Genomic DNA, 18483 nt, shown 5'->3' with positions numbered 1-18483 from the left:
CGGTTATCACCGCCTCGTATTTGGATTCTTTGTTTGAGGCGTGCTCGAATACGTCTCCGTTTGGGCTGATGATAACGATGTCGGCCTTCGAGCTATTCGTCGTGGATGGGCCGTTAGCGTAAACCTTCCATAAACCGGGATCTTCCTCTTTCTTCGAGATGAGCTTATGTGCCTCCCCCCGGTCCGAGACATATATCAATGTCAGGGCCCGGATGGATATTACAAATGTCGATTTCGCTCAAGGTGACCCGGCCTATGAGAACGTCGTAGGCAGGCGTGCCGTCGATGACTACGAATTTAGACATAACATTCTTGGCTGCACCTCCCTCGCCGAACCTCACCGGCAAACTGACTGACCCCAGGGGTGCCAGGCCGGCCCCTGAAAAGCTGTACAACGGGTTGGTGCAGGGGCTCAAATCTTCAATCCTCAGACCGAGGCCGAGAAAGCATTCTCTGTTCATAACATTCGTGTAGGCGCCTGTGTCAATCAGGCACCCCTTCACCAAGTGGTTGGCTATGTCTAGGTGGACCATAAGTGGGTCGCTATGAAGAGCGACGACTCCCTCGTAGTCCTCCTGTCCGATGGTCTTGTCGGGGATGTTGGAAGCGGGGGTTGCTGTGTTGGGCACAAAGTTGATGGCCTGATAAGGTTCATCCAGGTGTCGTTTGTGCCCAGGAGCGGACCCACCGCTCTCGTTGTCCCTGATGATGACATTGACTACTCCTACTCGCTCAGGAGCGGACTTGCTATTTGATCCGCCGGCATCTGGTTTTTGGCCTCTGGCAACATATTTGCCGAGGCTCCCCATCCGGATCAACTCCTCAATGGCATCCTTCAGGTGTCGGCAATCGTTGGTTAAGTGTCCGGTGTGGCCGTGGTTCTCACAGTACTGGCTCGTGTCACCGTCACTCCTCGGCCTAGGGGGTCTTTCCCATTTCTGGCCCTCGTTCTTGCTCAAAGCGAAAACCTCGGCGGCCGACACGACTAGGAGGGTGTGATCATCGTCCGTTTTTGTAGTATGTTCCCGAGCTCCCCGCATCCGCCGAGCTTTTTTCCTGGCAGACGTTTCTGACCGTGACCTGTTATTCTCACGGCGTCTTTCATCGGACCGTGACCCGTTGTTGTCACGGCGTCTTTCGTTCGGGTTATCCTCCCGGCGCTCTTCTTTTCGAGTGCTCGGCCTCGCCGGGCCTACCCAGTCTTGTGGTAGTCTTCTACCTTGATGGCTTGGTCGGCCAACTTCCGGCGCGCGTCCAAACCTAGGCCTCCGCACTTGATGAGCTCATTTTTAAATCTCCCCTTGGGAGGCCCTTCATCGTCGCGAAGGCCGCCAGTTCGGGATTGATTTCTCGAATCTGCTGGACCTTTCCGTCGAACCTCTTCATATAGCTTCGTAGAGACTCGCCTCCCTCCTGTTTGATAGTTAGGAGGTCCGATGTCTCCACGGCCCTTCTCTTATTGCAAAAGAGTCTTTGGGCTAGAAAGGCGTCCCTTAGGTCGGCGTAATAGTGTACCGAGCCGTCGGGAAGCCCCTTGTACCAATTTTGAGCCATTCCATGCAGAGTTGTTGGGAAAATTCGGCACCAGACCTCATCGGGCTGCTCCCATACCGACATGTAAGACTCGAAAGCCTCAGCGTGGTCGGCTGGATCACTATCTCCCTTGTATGACAGAGGTGGCAACTTGAGCTTAGTCGGCACCGGGACTTCTAGGACGTGGCGTTGAGGGGTCGCCTAACCACGTGTCGAACGACACGCGGCGATCGGCTCCTCGCATCCCTAACCTGGCTCCTCCCCCGTAGCGGGAGGGGCTCCTTCTTCGACTCGGACTTCTTCTCCAACTCTGCGAGTCGGACTCCTCCGCTCTTTTGGGGTGAGCCTCGTTCGTGTGGCGGGGACGCTGTCCTCCCACGAGTGTGGGAAGGACTTAGGTCTACCGCGCCCACTTTGGGCTCCCCGGCGTCTTGACCGGGTCGGCTTCTCCTAGTGCTCCGTTCAAATTTCTCGAGTCACGTTTAGGGCCCTGGTCTCCTGGACGGTTCCGCCGCTCTTGTCGGCGTGACGGTGTGAGCGGCGTATTGCGATTAGGTCCGGGAGCATTTTCGGTTTACGTCAACCACCCGTCCCATGATGGTGACCTGGTTGGGCGCCCGGTAGCGCGTCGGGTATCATTGGCATCCCGAACTCGGTTGGGTTACTCCGCCGGTGGAGGGTCGCACGACTCGAGTTGTTGAAAGCATCATCTTGGTAGAAAGCGGTTTCGTCGGTCACGACTGCGTCTTGTTGTTTCGACATTTTCTTAGCTTTTTGGGTGGGTTTTTGTTGTTTTTTTTTTTTTTTTTTTTGTTTGGGAATGAATATGACTAGCTTCTAGTGTCTTTCCCCACAGACGGCGCCAATTGTTCCGGGTGTAATTCCAGAGCAAGTATCGTTACCACCCGTGGCTTGTAGAATAATGTCTTGAGTTGAACCCTTCTTGCCTCTATTGTGCCTCTCGGCTTCTCCTGCAACACTGAACGAACTGAGGGCTTGGCTTTGTGCCAAGCGTACTCACTCCGACGCTCAAGTTAGTAAACTTAAAGGATTAAGTTGTGTAACTTGGCTAGGTATGTATTGTAGAGAGATAAAGAGGATATTACCAGATGAATAGTGTATTTAGGTTGAGTTGTGGGATGGGATCTTTTCCTCAATGAAGGTTGAGGAGTATTTATAGACTTTCACCTTTTGTCACGTAGTGGCCAAGTGGCCAAGTGGCTAGCAGGTGGAAAGACTGTTCTACCCTCGGCCGATGGACCTATGGCGGCGCGCCTACCGACGGGTCTTGGATATGAGTACGCGGGTATGTCTCCTACGGTGGCTAGGTGCCAGGCCGGGACCCAGTGACAGTAGATGGATTGCGTCGGCTAGGTCATTCGATATGTTGACTTTCTTTGTGGATGTCTCTGACCTTGCTCAGTGTGTTGACTTGATCAACGGTGCAGAATATGCCCCATCAATTTTATTTTTATATTTCTATTGTAATTATCTAATAGTTCTATATCAGTGATCTACATGTTTAATGTAGATCAGTGATCTAACTGGAAATGAACGTTCTCAACGTTTGTTGAAGAGTAAATTTACTCGGTAGCCTATCATTGTCACCTACCAATTTCGATGTGCGCGGCTAGTAGTTAAGTTGCCGAGTTTTTAACTGTAAGTAAATACTCCGTTATGATTTTTTTTTCAAATATATCGTACTATCTAGTTTTAAAAAATTATGCTTGTAATTTATTCGCATTATATGTAATTCAATCCCATAATTAAATATAAATCCTTCTCGCAATAATGTAATTTTTTTGTTATTCATTTTTGGAATGGGAGTAATTATTCCTCCCCTAATGGAGGAACTATTACACTATATTTCTCTATTTCTATCTCCTATCCCCATCCCCATCCCTTCCCTCCATTTTTTAGTTCATTTTAGCTCTATTACACTCTTAATAATTACTCTCATTCCAAGCGAACCCTAAGTGTATGTTACGCGGAACCGTGTTGGGCTCCGCGGCACCGGTGTCCACTGTCCATAATAGTACGATATTGTCCGATTTGGGCCAAACCCTCACGGATTTACTCTTGGGCACCTTCCCAAAATGCCTCGACTATTATATTTTCTGGACACTTATAAAGACGATCTCCCATCTTTATTCTACCGATGTGGGACAAGGGTTTACACCCTAACAGTGTCATCTTGCAAATAAATCTTGTAATGTTAAATAAAAAATAAGCTTAATTATTTATTCAGAAATTTAAGTCTATAATTGTACATTTAATCAACTATTGTAGTGAACTAAAACTCGGAATATAAGAAGGAATAAGCTATTGACTGAAAATTTTAGAGAATGATCATATAAGACTATAAAAGGAATGTAGTTAGAAGACTATCGAAAAATTAACTAAAAATTTCAAATTTATCGTAACTCCCAAAATATCGGCCTTAGGTTAAATTGCATGTGCATAAAATATTAAAATCCACAAAAAGTGAGGCAAATTCCAAAAATAGATGGATAGGAATGCTATAATAAGTTCACATGAGTTTAGAAAGCATGCAATGCACTTTCAAAGCAATTTCGTAATTTTGTTTTGTTGCTCATGATTATATATCTCCACTTCTCATCATGCTACGTGTTCTATCTTGTTTCGATAATGGACAGTAGCGGAATCAGAATTTAATGTTAAATTAGCAGAAATTTTCATCAATAGTAAGATAACTGGGTAAATTACAGAAAAATTGAAAATTTCAACTAAAAATTTACTAATTATTGTTTTCATAAACTATGGGGACAAGTGGATAACTGTCGCTAGCAGCCCCTGCCTGACCCCGCCACTGATAGTAAATTATGAATCAAGAGTAGCCGTTATTATTATTCCAAAACCATGGTCATGTCGATATCTCATTGTTTCAAATAATAAAAAAAAAAATTGAAAAATTGAAAAACATTCTTAAGAATTGCCTAAATGTCATTGTCGTCCTTCCCCTAAGTTCAATCACTCCATTGTAGATTTTGTTTACGTAGATTATAAAAGGCCAAAACATCGACGTCAAACGAAGTTTCCTTTTTCCTTATGATTTCTGGCTTATCGCATCGTGAATGCATGATTCGGTAAAGGTTATTATGTACTCCGTAGTTTACAAAAATACAAAATGATCTAAAACTCAAGTCGAATATTTTCTAACCGGGTTGAATTTCAACATGTTTTCGTTAACTACTTTTTTTTTTAGTGTAAATTGATAATAACCACCTAGTATTTATCGTATTTTACAAACTACCACCTTATATTTCATTTATTACAAATTACCACCTATATTATAGCGTATATATCACAACTCACACCGTATTTCACCCCGATCATGTTTTACTTATTTTCCGACTCGATTACTAACTAACTAACAGGTTACCTTGTCTAACCCTGTAAATAATACCCCCAAGCAAATAAACCTCTCATCAAAAGTGAAACCACTCATTTACTTTACTCCAACATACCGATTAAAAATCAAAACCCCAAATTAAAAACATCATCAATCACTATCATCAATAGCTAAACTTAACTGTTGCTACACCGTGTGACAAATCAAGCCTTATCATCAAGTGCATTATCAACAATCAAGTACGTCAATTGCACAACAAGCTATCAAAATCCCTTTCACTTGTTCTTCGTTTTTCTTGATCAATATCATCTCCTCTGTCAATTGCTTATTCTTAGCCATCAAGTTGACATGTTTAGGTTCAACCTTCTCCTTCTCCTCATTGATAATGCCGTAATTTTGAAGTTACTTTAAACAAATCGTTGATTTACAATAAATGAATCTGATACATAATCTCCAAATTAACCCAGAAAATAAACCCTAATTTTGACCTAATTTTGACCTTTATAGAAATTAACAAAAGAATATAATCGAATAAGTTACCTTGGAATTATGTTGGGGGAACCCTAAATTCGTATTGAAGGAGATGATAGAGGAACCTTAAATTAGAATGATAAACTAGAATTATGTTAATGGGATTTAAGTGTTTACCTGGTGAATTGGAGGGGTAGTTAAGGTAATATGTTAGTTTAGTCAGTAATCGAGTCGGAAAATAAGTAAACATGATTGGGGTGGAATACGGTGGGAGTTGGGATATATACGCTATAATATAGGTTGTACTTTGTAATAAATGAAATTCAGGGTGGTAATTTGTAAAATACGATAAATACTAGGTGGTTATTAACAATTTTCACTTTTTTTTACTACATTTTAAGTTAACGAACAAAATATGTGCTTCAAAAAAAATTATTATATGTACACCTTGTTTTTTTTACATTGTTTTATTATACGTCCTTTACTAATATAAACTTTTGTGAGAGTGAACCACTTTGACATTATCATTATTTTTGGTTAAGGGATTGATAGGACGATTTTAACACCGATGAGATTAAAACTTAGCTAATGAGCATCACTTTTTATGCAATTATCAACTAAGTTAGTTGACATCTACAATACTACACCACTTTAATATTACCTTACAAAGATGAATTTTGACTAATTTTGTAAGGAGTAAATTGTTATCGTAAACCTGCGGACGCATCATCCTATGTAGAATTACAATCTCACTAAGAAAATAATAAATTATGTAATCACGGTTTTTTAAGAAAGTTTTTTCTAACATCGAAAGCAAAAAAGAAAAAAAAAAGAATTACAGTAATGATACTTTTATGGGAAATTAAAATATACTACAATTACTTAAACTTTTTCTAATAAGAAAAACTTTTAATTCTTTTTTTTTTTTCGAAAGGGAAAGAGAAGAACTGGCATAATGATCGTGTTTTTTTTAGAGGGGATGAAAGGTCGGGTCCGAGAAGGTTTAGGTCGGGCCATGGTTTTCATATCGGGCTGGGCACAAGGCCCATTATTTTGATAATGGACCACAATAGAACTTGGAATTTACACAGTTACACACTTTCAAATATGCAACTAGGTCCATTAAGCTGAGGAGTTCAATGGGCCTTGATGACTGTATAGCTTTTAGATGGATAGTACTCCATGACTTGCACAAATTCTTGCTTAAGACGGAACCAATGATATCCGTCATAAGATTTAAGACGGGTGATACATAGCAAATCACATGAAAAGTTGTCTAGAAAATGTTTTTTTTCTATTAACACCATGTAGTAATAATATTTAACCCATTTTAAAATTTAAAACAGATACTCTATTTTAAGCAAGACTAGCTGGATGACTTAGAAGAGGAAGCGATCCATCCACGATACTAAATGGATTTGTTCAATTGATGTTTCAACATAGTATAATGTAATGTATATTCCTCCATTGCAATTACTCCCTTCTATTCCGAATAAGTGTTCCATTTGGACAATTGCACGAAAATTAAGGAATATAGTTAAAATAATGAAAATTATTTTATAAGGGTAAGAATATAGGAGCTAAATAATGAAAAGTATTGAATATGATGGGTTATGGCCCTTAGGGGTAGTTGGGGTGGTAAATAAAGAAAAGAGTCAAGGGTAAAAAAGTAAAAAAACCATGCCCAAATATGGCAAATGGACAGTTATGTGAATTGACGAAAATGGCAAATGGGACACTTATTTAGAATAGGAGGGAGTATTTGTTTACCTATAGTTAAAATCACACTACATAGTACAGATTAGTAGACCATAAAGCAAAACAACGTTAACCATCCTATTACGGAAGTACTCCGTACATAATATAATGTATGTATACTTCCTCCGTTGCAATCATTTGTCTACCTATAATTAAAATAGGTGTAACAAAGAATAAAAAAGACAAATAAATTATTGGACAAAGAGAGTGATAATTATACGGAGTATTATTATTTAAAAGTGCCCATAAGTACATAACGAACACCTAGCTAGCCCTTCAATCACTTCAACTAGTCATCTAAAACACACCCTTAATACCTGAAAAAAGCAAAATAGAAAAGAAAGAAATAAGTCTTCGCCTAAATATTTGATTCATAAAACAAATCCAACTACAAACCAAAAAATCAGATTATATAAGTAGGACTAAAGCATGGCAATAAACTTGTGTGGGTCTCTTTTGTCCTTGGTGTAAGTGGAAAACAATGAGTAAATCACTCACCACGAACGGGTGCTTTTACAAAGAGGTAAACGGTAAAAAATTTGCTAAATTCCGATAAACACGAATAGAAAAGTGAATCTAATAGTTAAGAAATGAGTTAAGCAATTAACACACTAAAACCATCCGATTTGAACAAGACAGGAACGATTACATTTCAGTCCGATATTGTTCGATTTGATTTAACTTTGGTTGATCGTTAAACCATATATTGAGCGGATCGACCAAAGCTAAATCTAACCGAACAATTAAATCAACACGATCATATTAAGATTATAGAGTGGAGGGTATTGTATAATAAGGGAATTGTATTATTGATAATTGTGAATCTTATGATAACAATACATGTATTTATACCATCTAAATCCAAATCCTAATACCGTAAACCCTAGACGATAGCCGTCGTAAACTATCTAAACCCTAGATTCCCTAACATAAACCAAACTTAAAAATCACATAGCTTAGTGGTAACCAATTAATAATAATAATAATAATAATAATAATAATAATAATAATAATAATAAGATGCATGTGTCAAAGTGGTAAAAGTAAGTGCATTTCAACCAAGAGGTCCCCATCAACAACATTTTCTAGACTTAGCTTTGCTGTTGCTAAGGGTGTGAGGCCCAGCTTTTATCTCGGCTCCCCACCAATTTCTTGTAAACTTCTAATTTTTTTAAGCACGCATCCTTTTATAAAAAAAATAAAAAATAACATAAAAATAAAAATAATAATAATAATAATAATAATAATAAGTAAAAATATACCTGAATAATCAATTTAAAGCTCAATTAGCTCCTCAATAGTCATCACCCCGCTCCCATCGTCTACGAAAGAATCCGGAAATTCCTTCTTGGCTTCCTCAATGTCCTTGTCAAAAATGTCATCGGCATCCTTGGTCACTAAATTGAACTCCTCCGTCGTCAAATACTGACTGTGTTTAGGTTTTATTTTTACCGCCTCCATTTCAGGTCTTTTTGTTTCGGTTGTTATTGTGCGCTGTCGCACTCTTGATCAGATGAAGAAGAAGGGAAAAAAAAAAGATACCTTTAAGTATTAATAATAATAAAATAATAAAAAAAAAAATTACAAAGAAAATAAAAATTGATACCTTTCCGGGTTAATCAATATAGAGGACTCAATTAGGTCATCAATAGTATACTGAAATTCAGGTGTTTTTGGTTTCGGGCGTGTTGCGGTTGTTATTGTGCGCACTATAGTTCTTGATCCGTTCATCGCCATCCCCCAATTTTTGAAAGACGACATCATCACTTGTAAAGCCATTCTCTTCTCTTCTTTTTGTTAATCTTACCCTCGAATTTCAGGGTTTTTAATCTTTTATTATTATGCTTTTATACTTTTTCCCTGATGGATATGGATGGGCTATTTAGTCAGCCCAACTCCGCATTGTAAACTCATAGGGAAAAAACCGGTCCGACTTGCCCGATAATTATATTAAAAACTAACCTGGTAAACTTCGTCGACAAATTACTAAGGCTATGTTTGGTAAAACTAACTGAAAAGGTAGCTGAAACCTGAAAAGGTAACTGATAAGATAACTGAAAATTAGGAACTGATAAGGTAGCTGATTATATAAAAAAATGTTTGACAAATTAACTGAAAAGGTAACTGATTTTGATAAAATGGCGTAAAAGGATATGATAATTATTTAATAGTATAAATTTAAAGGGTAAAAACGGAAAATCAAACTAAATCAGGTACCTGAAATCTCAAATGCTACTCTAGGTAGCATTTCATTTCAGGTAGCTTATTTGGTTAAATAAGCTACTTGCTAAACGCTTACAAAAAAATAAGGTACCTGAAATTTTGGTCAAATAAGCTACTTTGACCAAATCAGGTACCTGAAATGCTTTGCCAAACGGAGCCTAAATATCGTCGATAATTTGTAATGACTTTCATAATCTACCCTTTACTCTAAACCCTCCCATATATTAAGGTTTTGCTTGGTAAAACTAACTGAAAAGGTAGCTGAAACCTGAAAAAGTAGCTGAAAACTTAAAAGCTAATTGAAACCTGAAAAGCTAGTTTGATAAGGTAGCTGAAAATTAGGAACTGATGAGGTAACTGATTATATAAGAAAATGTTTGGCAAATTAACTGAAAAGATAACTGATTTTGATGAAATGGCGTAAAAGGATATGATAATTATTTATAATAGTATATATTTAAAGGATAAAAATGGAAATCAAACCAAATCGGGTACCTGAAATCTCAAATGCTACTATAGGTAGCATTTCATTTCAGGTTAAGCTACTTGCCAAACGCTTACAAAGAAATAAGATACCTGAAATTTTGGTCAAATGAGCTGCCTTGACTAAATCAGGTACCAGAAATACCTTGCCAAACGGAGCCTAACACCTTCTTTTCAAGTACGACATTTTCGTCACCACTGCTTCAATTCCGTCACCAAATTCAAGGAATTGACTACGAAAGTAATCTAAACTAGTTTATTTTTTTTTAAAATTGTAATTAGTTACTGTAGTAGATTTAGGTGGTTTAGAATATAATCGTTATAATTAGAACGAATTAGCGATTACCGAGCCAAAAATTAATCTAAGTCGGAACATGATTATTTTTTTCAAAAAAAAAAAAAAAAACGGGACGAATTTTTTTTCAGTCCAGACGAATAAATATTCCATAAGAGTATATGACTCTTCCATGTTACTCGGGCTGATCGGAATCCTTAGCGCCTCTTCCCTGCACTGTCGCCATTGTTTCTGGTTATGTTACATTGTTAATGAGCTACGGTTGAGACGATTGCAAATTGCAATATCTTAGGGTCGAGGAAAGTTTTGATTAAATGATGCTCTAAATTCTAATAACAACTACTCGTAAAGTCGTAAGTATGATCTAGTTCCAAAAACGGGGTTGCTGGAGTAGTTGGCTATGTGCATTCGACACAAATACCTTTTTTTACGCATCTTTTTTACAAACGTAAGATATTGCTCCTATTTTTCCGTGCTAAGGGAAGTCAATCGAAGAAAGAACTGCCAGGACTTTGAAATCTTCCTGCAATTTTGTTGTACGAAATGTGACGTAGGACGAACCTAAAATAACACAACCTATACGATCCTTTACAGCATTACAAAATTCGTTCAGGAGTAACGCAAACTAGTGAGTTCTAGTGGAGCTATTAGAAGACGATAACAAAGAAACATACAGAAGCTGGTTCCAGGAGTCTGGAACTCCGGGAATGCACCAATGGGTGCAATCCTGATGCATTCCAGGCCGCCTAACAGTTTTCGACTGCCAGTATATTGAAGGATGTGCATCTTTTCTATATCCAGTCATCCGAGTAATGTTGAGGTATGTAACCGGTGTGCTCATATTTGAGATCACTGATTCAAGCGTCCTCATCAAGCGAGGGTATCGAGTTAGCAATGTAGCATTTGTGATTGGTTCTGTTTCGCCATTGCAATTTCCACCCGAATTCCACTGGCCGCCGCTATTAAATGGAGAAAAGAAAAAACAAAGTTACTCCTAATTTAGATGGACTTTAGTGTTCTAGACAGAAGATAATACGAGTACATATTTTATGCGCTTTTCATTGATACAGTATAACACTTGCCTGAAATGAGCAGCAGTGATGCCAGAAAAGAAAACCCGGGTTTTGCTCTTGTTAACATTTCCGTCTACCCATTTCGCCCAAGTATTGAGAGCTTTTCCATACGCTTCTCCCAAATCCATTTTACTATGAACAAAATCACCTTCCTGGAAGAAGCTCTCCCTGTCATTGTTCAGCATTTACAACTCGACAGTCATCAGAATTCAGAAATCTAAACACACAGTTCACAGTTATATTATTTTGAATTCCGAGTTTTATCATACCCTTTTTTGGCTTTACTAGGATTCCACCAGCGTCCTGTGTTGAATATGAGAAAATCAGCATCATAATACTCGGACGCCTTGTGTTCAATTTTGTCAAGCCTTAACGTTCCTCGTTGCATGTCTCTGTCTACCAGGAATGGTGCTTCTATGTTGGTTATGCTGCAATTGTAATCCTACTCCAAAAACAAAACAAGCAACTAAGGGCACTACCAAGTATTTCTCCCTCCGTCTTAATCATTTATTTACGTTTGATTAAAACACCCCTTAGAAAGTATAAAAAAGTAAACAAATGATTGAGGCGAGCAGGTAATAGACAATTTACGGGACTCACTACCAATATGTAACCATTTGCATGTTTTTGTTTTCCGATAGTAAGGAGGTTTATTCCCTTAGACGAACCGCTAATGCTATTGTCCCTAAAACTCGGTGTTAAAAACGTATAACTATTGAATAATACAGCCAAAATGGAAATAGATAACTAATCACGGAAACGGGTTGAGTAATTCAATTACCATCACTTTGAATGCATAAAGGTCTTTAGGCTCTTCTAACTTGGTAATCTTTGTATGATTACTCAAAGCACAAATCAAAGCTAAGCACATATTTCTGTTGAGTGAGTCCCCAACAAATACCAATCTTTTCCCTCTTAGCATCTCCAACATCTTCGCCCCATCAAACCTATTAATTACAACAACGACAACAACAACAAAGCCTTAGTTCCAACATAATTTGGCGACGGCTAGCAAAAAATTACCACTCCGTCTTAGTCATTTGTTTACCGAATAAACACGTAAATAAATGACCGGGGATTAAAAAATATAAGAGATATTCTCTCATGTACCCGTTAACTTTTTCATTTTCTAAGATGAATCTCTCTTTTCTTACAAAAAAATTTTGACCGTAAATAACTCTTGGCTACAAATTCAGAATACGATAAACTTTTTTTTTCAAATTGACCGTCTTTAAGAGGTCTTCAGTTTGAAAAAGAATTCACCGACGTCTCAACTCGTAGTTGTGAATTATAGTCGGTCAAAGTTTATTCGTTACAAAGCTTTGACCAACCATAACTACCGGCTACAAGTTCAAAAACCGGTCATTTTTTTTTCAAATTCAAGGCCTTGACGAGATAATTGGTTTGAAAAAAAAATTACCGTTTTCTAAACTCGCAACAAAGAATTATTGTCAATCAAAGTTTTTTTGTGAAAAACGAGGGTACCTTAGAAAACGAAAAAAATTAGGGTACACAAAAGAATATCCCAAAATATAAAATAAACAAATGACTAGGACATAGGGATAGTAACTCTAATCCAACCTCTAGCATAGTTTTTTGGTCAATCGAAGCGCGCAGTTAGTCGCATTACAATATAGGGGAGGGGAATTCGAACCTGGAACTGTCTTAACCACTAGACTAAGAAATCTCCGTCTAAACCTCTAGCATAGTTGGTGTCGGCTAACAAACAACTAAAAAATACAAATTCGTTCATTTTATAGTTAAAACGGATCAAATATTACTCATTTACAGTAATCTCGGGAATAACAAAAGTTTGTCCTATCTATTTACAAGGGTAATACTTGGCCTGTATTAGAGAACACTAACTTTTAAAAAAAATGATTGAGACGGAGAGAGTAACGGACCTTGGGATGTCGCACCCTCGAGGTTGCCATCTATAGGACAAGTAACCAAGATCAGAGCGACCATGATCAAAACAACTAAACTTATCAATAAATGGGCACGACCCAGGTGGATAAATCGGGTAGGATTTATCATGAACCCATCTTCCATCAAATATATCGCAAGAAGTATTGCTATTTGACCCGTTTTTAATCGGAATCGAACCGGTTTCAGCTCCAATTAAAGAGGGTACAAATGTGGAAGTGAAAGGAGTAAATGGTTTGTTATGATTCAGTAAAACTGTGAAAATGACGAGGGTTAAGGTTAATGATGTTGGGATTAATAGTCCTTTCGATTTGAGGAATTGTGTGATGGAGGACATAATTTAGTGTGTAGGAGTACTAGATCGGGAAAGATACTAATGTATCGTTTTTCACGCTGTTCTTGTTGTGGAGTGACTAGTGACTTAGTGCGAGACAAAACGGGTTAACTCGGTCGGGTTAGTTCGGGATAGGTGGAGTTGTTTCGAGTTTGAGTTATTTTCGGATCTGTTTTTATCAAGTTATTTGAGATCATCATCAGTGTACATTATGCAGCAATAAATATTTGAATCAAGTTATTTTAGATTACGATCTTAAGGGACAAATTGGGTCCTCGGTTCGGGTATTGGATAGGGTAGAGTCGGGTAATCAAGCCGAGTCGTGCGGAAGTTTTTTTTTTTTTTTTTTTTTTTTTTGAATTAAACCCGAAGGTTTAAGTAGTACTATTAATAGAATCAATACCAACTACATCAGCAATCTCCAACGGAAAGGAATCCAACCACCTACGAGAACCTAATGTCCATGGCCTCAAATGAGCCAGCTCATGAGCGACCTTATTAAAATCCCTACGCACCCAATTAAACGAAATAGTATCGAAAAAATTACACAAAGCGTAAATGTCATTATAAATTAAATAAATACTACTACGTCCCTTCCGTTGCTTCTGAAGATCGCGGATAACTGTCGAACAATCGCCCTCCAAGATAACTTTTGAAATATTCCTTCGTCTCGCCTCCTTCAGACCATACAGAATAGCAGCTGCTTCAGCTTCAGCCGGATCCATTTCTACCATCCCCTGCTCGACCGCACACCATGCGACCTCCCCCCTCTCATCCCGACACACAGCACCAAACCCGACACCCACACCAGCTCTCACAGCGGCATCAATATTCACCTTCATCACCTCACCCATTGGCCGCTTCCAACCTCCTACGGCCTCCACCACACCACGAGCCCTCCCCTCCCCCAAATCTCCACTATTCGCCATCTCACAAATTAAATCCCGCACCCTTCTTACAACCAAGTCAGCTCTCCACTCTCCATCTTCAAAAATAGCCTTATTCCTCCTCTCCCAAATAGCCCAGCAACCAGTCATAAATTCCGTATGCTCCTCCACCTTCATCTCCCTCATAGCAACCTCCACCCAATCCCTTACCCTTGCATAACCCGAGCTTGATGGCAAATCGAGATCCAGGGCATCCCAGACACCCCCAACCCACCCACACTCACGAACAACATGTAAGCAAGACTCCACACAATCCCCACACCGCACACACTCCCCTGCAACCGACCCCATCCTCAAAGAAATATTGCCTCTAGTAGCAATGGCCTCGTTACACAGCTGCCAAAAAAATACTTTGATCCTAGGTAAGACTGGAGCCTTCCAAATTTTATTCCAAAGCCACCCATCAGAAGAGTAGCTCGACGCTCCTTCCGACTCCCCCTCTTGCTTGGCCAGAAGCCTATACGCCGAGCGAACAGAGTAAGACCCATCACGCTCTCCAACCCAACACCACACATCTGGAGACAATTGCTCACACACCCTCATTTTAAGAATACGCTCAGCCTCAAACGGAAGAAACAACTCCCCTACCAATACCGCATTCCATTCCCTACTCCCCTCCACCAGAAGATCCGCCACTCGTAACCCCGGGTCAGCCCCTCCCCGCGGCGAAATAATCTTCCCCGAATGCGTTCCTGCCACCCACGGATCCCGCCAAACCAAAGTAGACACCCCATCCCCAACCCTACGCCGCAGCCCCACACCTAACACCGACCGAGCTTCATAAATACTTCTCCAGGAGTAACTCGGGTTATTGCCCAACGTTGCTTCGAGTAAAGAAGTAGAAGGAAAATACTTACTTTTAAGCAACCGACCGAGTCGTGCGGAAGTTGTTCATGGCCTCATGGGTGGTTTTTTCCATTAAACATGGCCCATTTGGCCCATAAGATAAGTGGATTGTACAACGCATTTTAAGAAAATTACAAAAATCCGCCTCGTTGTACCAAATCCGATAACCGGCTTGTTCGTGGGCCAAAATTTTAATGTGAGCCTGATCCATGTCTTGTTCATGCCCACATTTGATCACTTCTAAATCTATAGTTGCATTTGTAGAATTTAAAGTGATGTCCGGTACTGATACGGTTTGTTGAAGAGTGAAACGAGCACGAACCGGTCATGACTCGCGGACCTTTGTTCGTGAGGTGTTGTGTCTCGTTTTAATACAAGTCGGCCTTAACGCAACCATCGTTATTCCATCGGGTCAAACCACCATGTAACTCTATTAGAGGTGATCATGGATCTGGCACGAGCCATGACATTAAAATGGGCCCTATGAAGCAGTTTGGGCTGGGCTGGGCTAAATAAGGCCTCCCAAACCCGGTCAAACCTGGGTCTTATGGGATGGAGGCAAAAACGATAATGAAATACTCCCGAGTAATAGACTCTTTATTGAAGTTCACCGAACCAACTAGCAAGTATAACTTTTTGTAAAATAGATTATGTAATCTTATACTCTTATGTGATGGAGGCAAAAACGATAATGAAATACTCCCCGAGTCCTAATAATTTTTTTTCAAGAATGGACTCTAATGGTAAAACTTGAATGAAATTCCAAAGAGACTCGGGTTTAAGCCTCATCAAGAGCAATTTTGTGAAATATTTATGGCATAATGGGTTGAGGGCCTGAGCCTATGCCTTCTAAACTTCGAGTCTGTCACTGTAAGGTCATTTACCTCATATACGTGGTTTACAAGCTATCACGTATACTCGGGGTTTACCCAGTGCACACCAAAGTAGCGGTTGCGGGTCCTCTGCAAAAAAAAACAAATCGTAAAGTATTTGGGCCATTTACATTGTATAAACATTAGTTGGCCGGGTCAGGCTAGGCTAAAAGTTTGGCCCATACCCGACACAATGAGTAAAGTTGGCCTAGTTAACGACCCACTTCCTTGCTTTCTTGCCCCATCTCCTCTCAAAATAATCACATTTATTCTTTTTTTTTTTATTGGTAAGAGCATCCGCAAAGGTGAGGCTCCCCATATCTTCTCTTTCCTTTTCTTATTCGTCCACCTCATTTTCCACTAACTTTTCCATTTACCCTCCCCATTTCATAATTACATTTATGCAACAATGGGGTTCCCCAATTCACACACAAAATTTTGGGAACCTTCCCAAAAGTTACACAAATTACTTTACTTTTTTTTTGGGGAGCTCCCCTAAAAACAGTGGAGCCCCATTTTATGGGGAGGTTGGTGCAACAATGGGGTTGCTCATTTGAGGAAAGAGAAGGCAAATAGGGAGGTGATTTCTCTCCTTTGCGGATGCTCTAAAGCACCTCTTTTAAATGACGACAGCACCAATAAAAACACAAAAAACAAACAAACTAGTGTCCAAAAATGCCATGTCACTTATACAACAACAAGTCTTGCTGATGGCAGACATTTTTGGTCTTCAGCTGAAGACGGGCAAAATGTCACCCATTTAAGATGAAAATGTAACCATTTTAAGGTAAATAATTTTTAAAGCTATAATAGTTTGTCATTAAAATGGTAACATTTTGTAGTTAAAATGGCGACGTTTACCGTCTTTCACCAAGAAGACAAATATACCGCCATCAATGAGAATTTGTGCTTATACAAACTGAACTCATCTAACCAAACAATGGGGAACTCATGCCATCTCACACCTTTCATGGTCTCCACCCACTCCACCATTCCTCTTTCTTATTTTTAAATGCCACCAAATTAATGAAAAGTCTTCCAAAACTCCCTCTCATAAGTTATAAGTCATAATACTCCGTAACATTTTAAACATTATATTTAATTATCGTTTTGGTTTTCTATAAGGGGTTTTTTGTCAAAAACTACCTTATATTTAGGGGTATTTGTAAAAATACTACCTTATATTATTTTTCTTGTTTCAGACTACCTTTGTTTTCTCATTTTTTGGTCAATAACTACATACGCTAAGAGTCTAGACATATTTGGTCCGCTTTTGCGCTTTAACCCTGTCTCACATGACTCTTTTATGTTTTAATCTTACTTAGGCCTGATTTTGGGAAGTGATGATGTACTTACGCTTAACTTTAGTAGATGTTTGTAGTTATTCTTGAAATGTGAAATTCATAGATTTTTCTTATCTAAAGTCAAATTGTCGATTGAATGCGATTGATCATTGTTGTTTGATGTTAACAAAGACATATGAGATAGGTTAATGTCGCTAAATCGACCGAATCTTGCTATATTTTCGGCATAGGTAGTTATTGACCAAAAAATGAGGAAACGAAGGTAGTCTAAAACAAGAAAAATAATATAAGGTAGTATTTTTACAAATACCCCTAAATATAAGGTAGTTTTTGACAAAAAACCCTTTCTATAATAATGAATTGTTCGTGTCAAATTTGTAGTAGAAGATTTCGAATTTCAAGTCATGTCTGTGTAAACTCAATTAATAATTAAATGATCAGTTATATTACCTTAACTCACTAATTTTGTATTAGATTTGTTGAGTGTTTTCAAAACTAGTTCAATAATTGGTCACGAGTCACCACTCACCTCTACTATTTCTGCAACTTATGAACTACAATTCATGTACTTGGTATTTTTTATGGGTAACTAAACAAACATAAGCACTATTCTTTTCAACTTAAAGTCACACCATTTAAGTTCAGTTTAGTTCCTTTAAGTTAAATTAAGTTTAATTCAATTTTTATAAGTTTAGTTCAACTCATAGAATTTCAATTCAGCTCAAATCCACTCCTATAAAATCAGTCCAACTTCTATAAATTCAATTTAGAAAATTGTAATTCAATTCATGCCCATTTTTCTACTAGTTCACCTCTTATAATTTCAGTTCAGGTTCCATAGATTCAATTCCAAAAAGTTAGTTCAATTCAATTCAGCAAAATTAAATCCAAATGAACATGATCATTCTTTGTATCTCAAAATTAAATATTCACTTTTCTTTCCGAGTTATCTCGTAATTATCTTCTCACTTTTCTATTAAAATATTATAAACAATTAATTTATGTATAATCTTAATTTCCAATATCATTTTTTTAAGAGAGAGAA

The 18483-nt window shown here is 38.6% G+C and overlaps 1 protein-coding gene and 1 long non-coding RNA gene across 2 annotated transcripts; both read right to left on the bottom strand.

The window, feature by feature from the left end:
- Positions 1–7080: 7080 nt before the first annotated feature.
- On the bottom strand, positions 7081–8955 carry LOC141655806 (uncharacterized). The gene is made up of 3 exons (XR_012548190.1): positions 8742–8955; positions 8398–8639; positions 7081–7452 (listed from the first exon to the last, which is right to left on the bottom strand). It is a non-coding gene; the product is annotated as an uncharacterized LOC141655806 (long non-coding RNA).
- Positions 8956–10630: 1675 nt separating this feature from the next.
- Positions 10631–13574, bottom strand: LOC141656444 (protein trichome birefringence-like 4). Its single transcript, XM_074463329.1, has 5 exons — positions 13114–13574; positions 11991–12156; positions 11479–11651; positions 11219–11377; positions 10631–11095 (listed from the first exon to the last, which is right to left on the bottom strand). The coding sequence occupies exons 1-5, from the start codon at positions 13470–13472 to the stop codon at positions 10762–10764; spliced, it is 1191 nt and encodes a 396-aa protein (XP_074319430.1). The 5' UTR covers positions 13473–13574; the 3' UTR covers positions 10631–10761.
- Between the last annotated feature and the right edge of the window lie 4909 nt (positions 13575–18483).

Source organism: Silene latifolia, chromosome 5, assembly GCF_048544455.1.
Source record: "Silene latifolia isolate original U9 population chromosome 5, ASM4854445v1, whole genome shotgun sequence".
NCBI classification, from domain to species: Eukaryota; Viridiplantae; Streptophyta; class Magnoliopsida; order Caryophyllales; family Caryophyllaceae; genus Silene; species Silene latifolia.
This window is presented reverse-complemented; position numbering and strand designations above follow the sequence as displayed.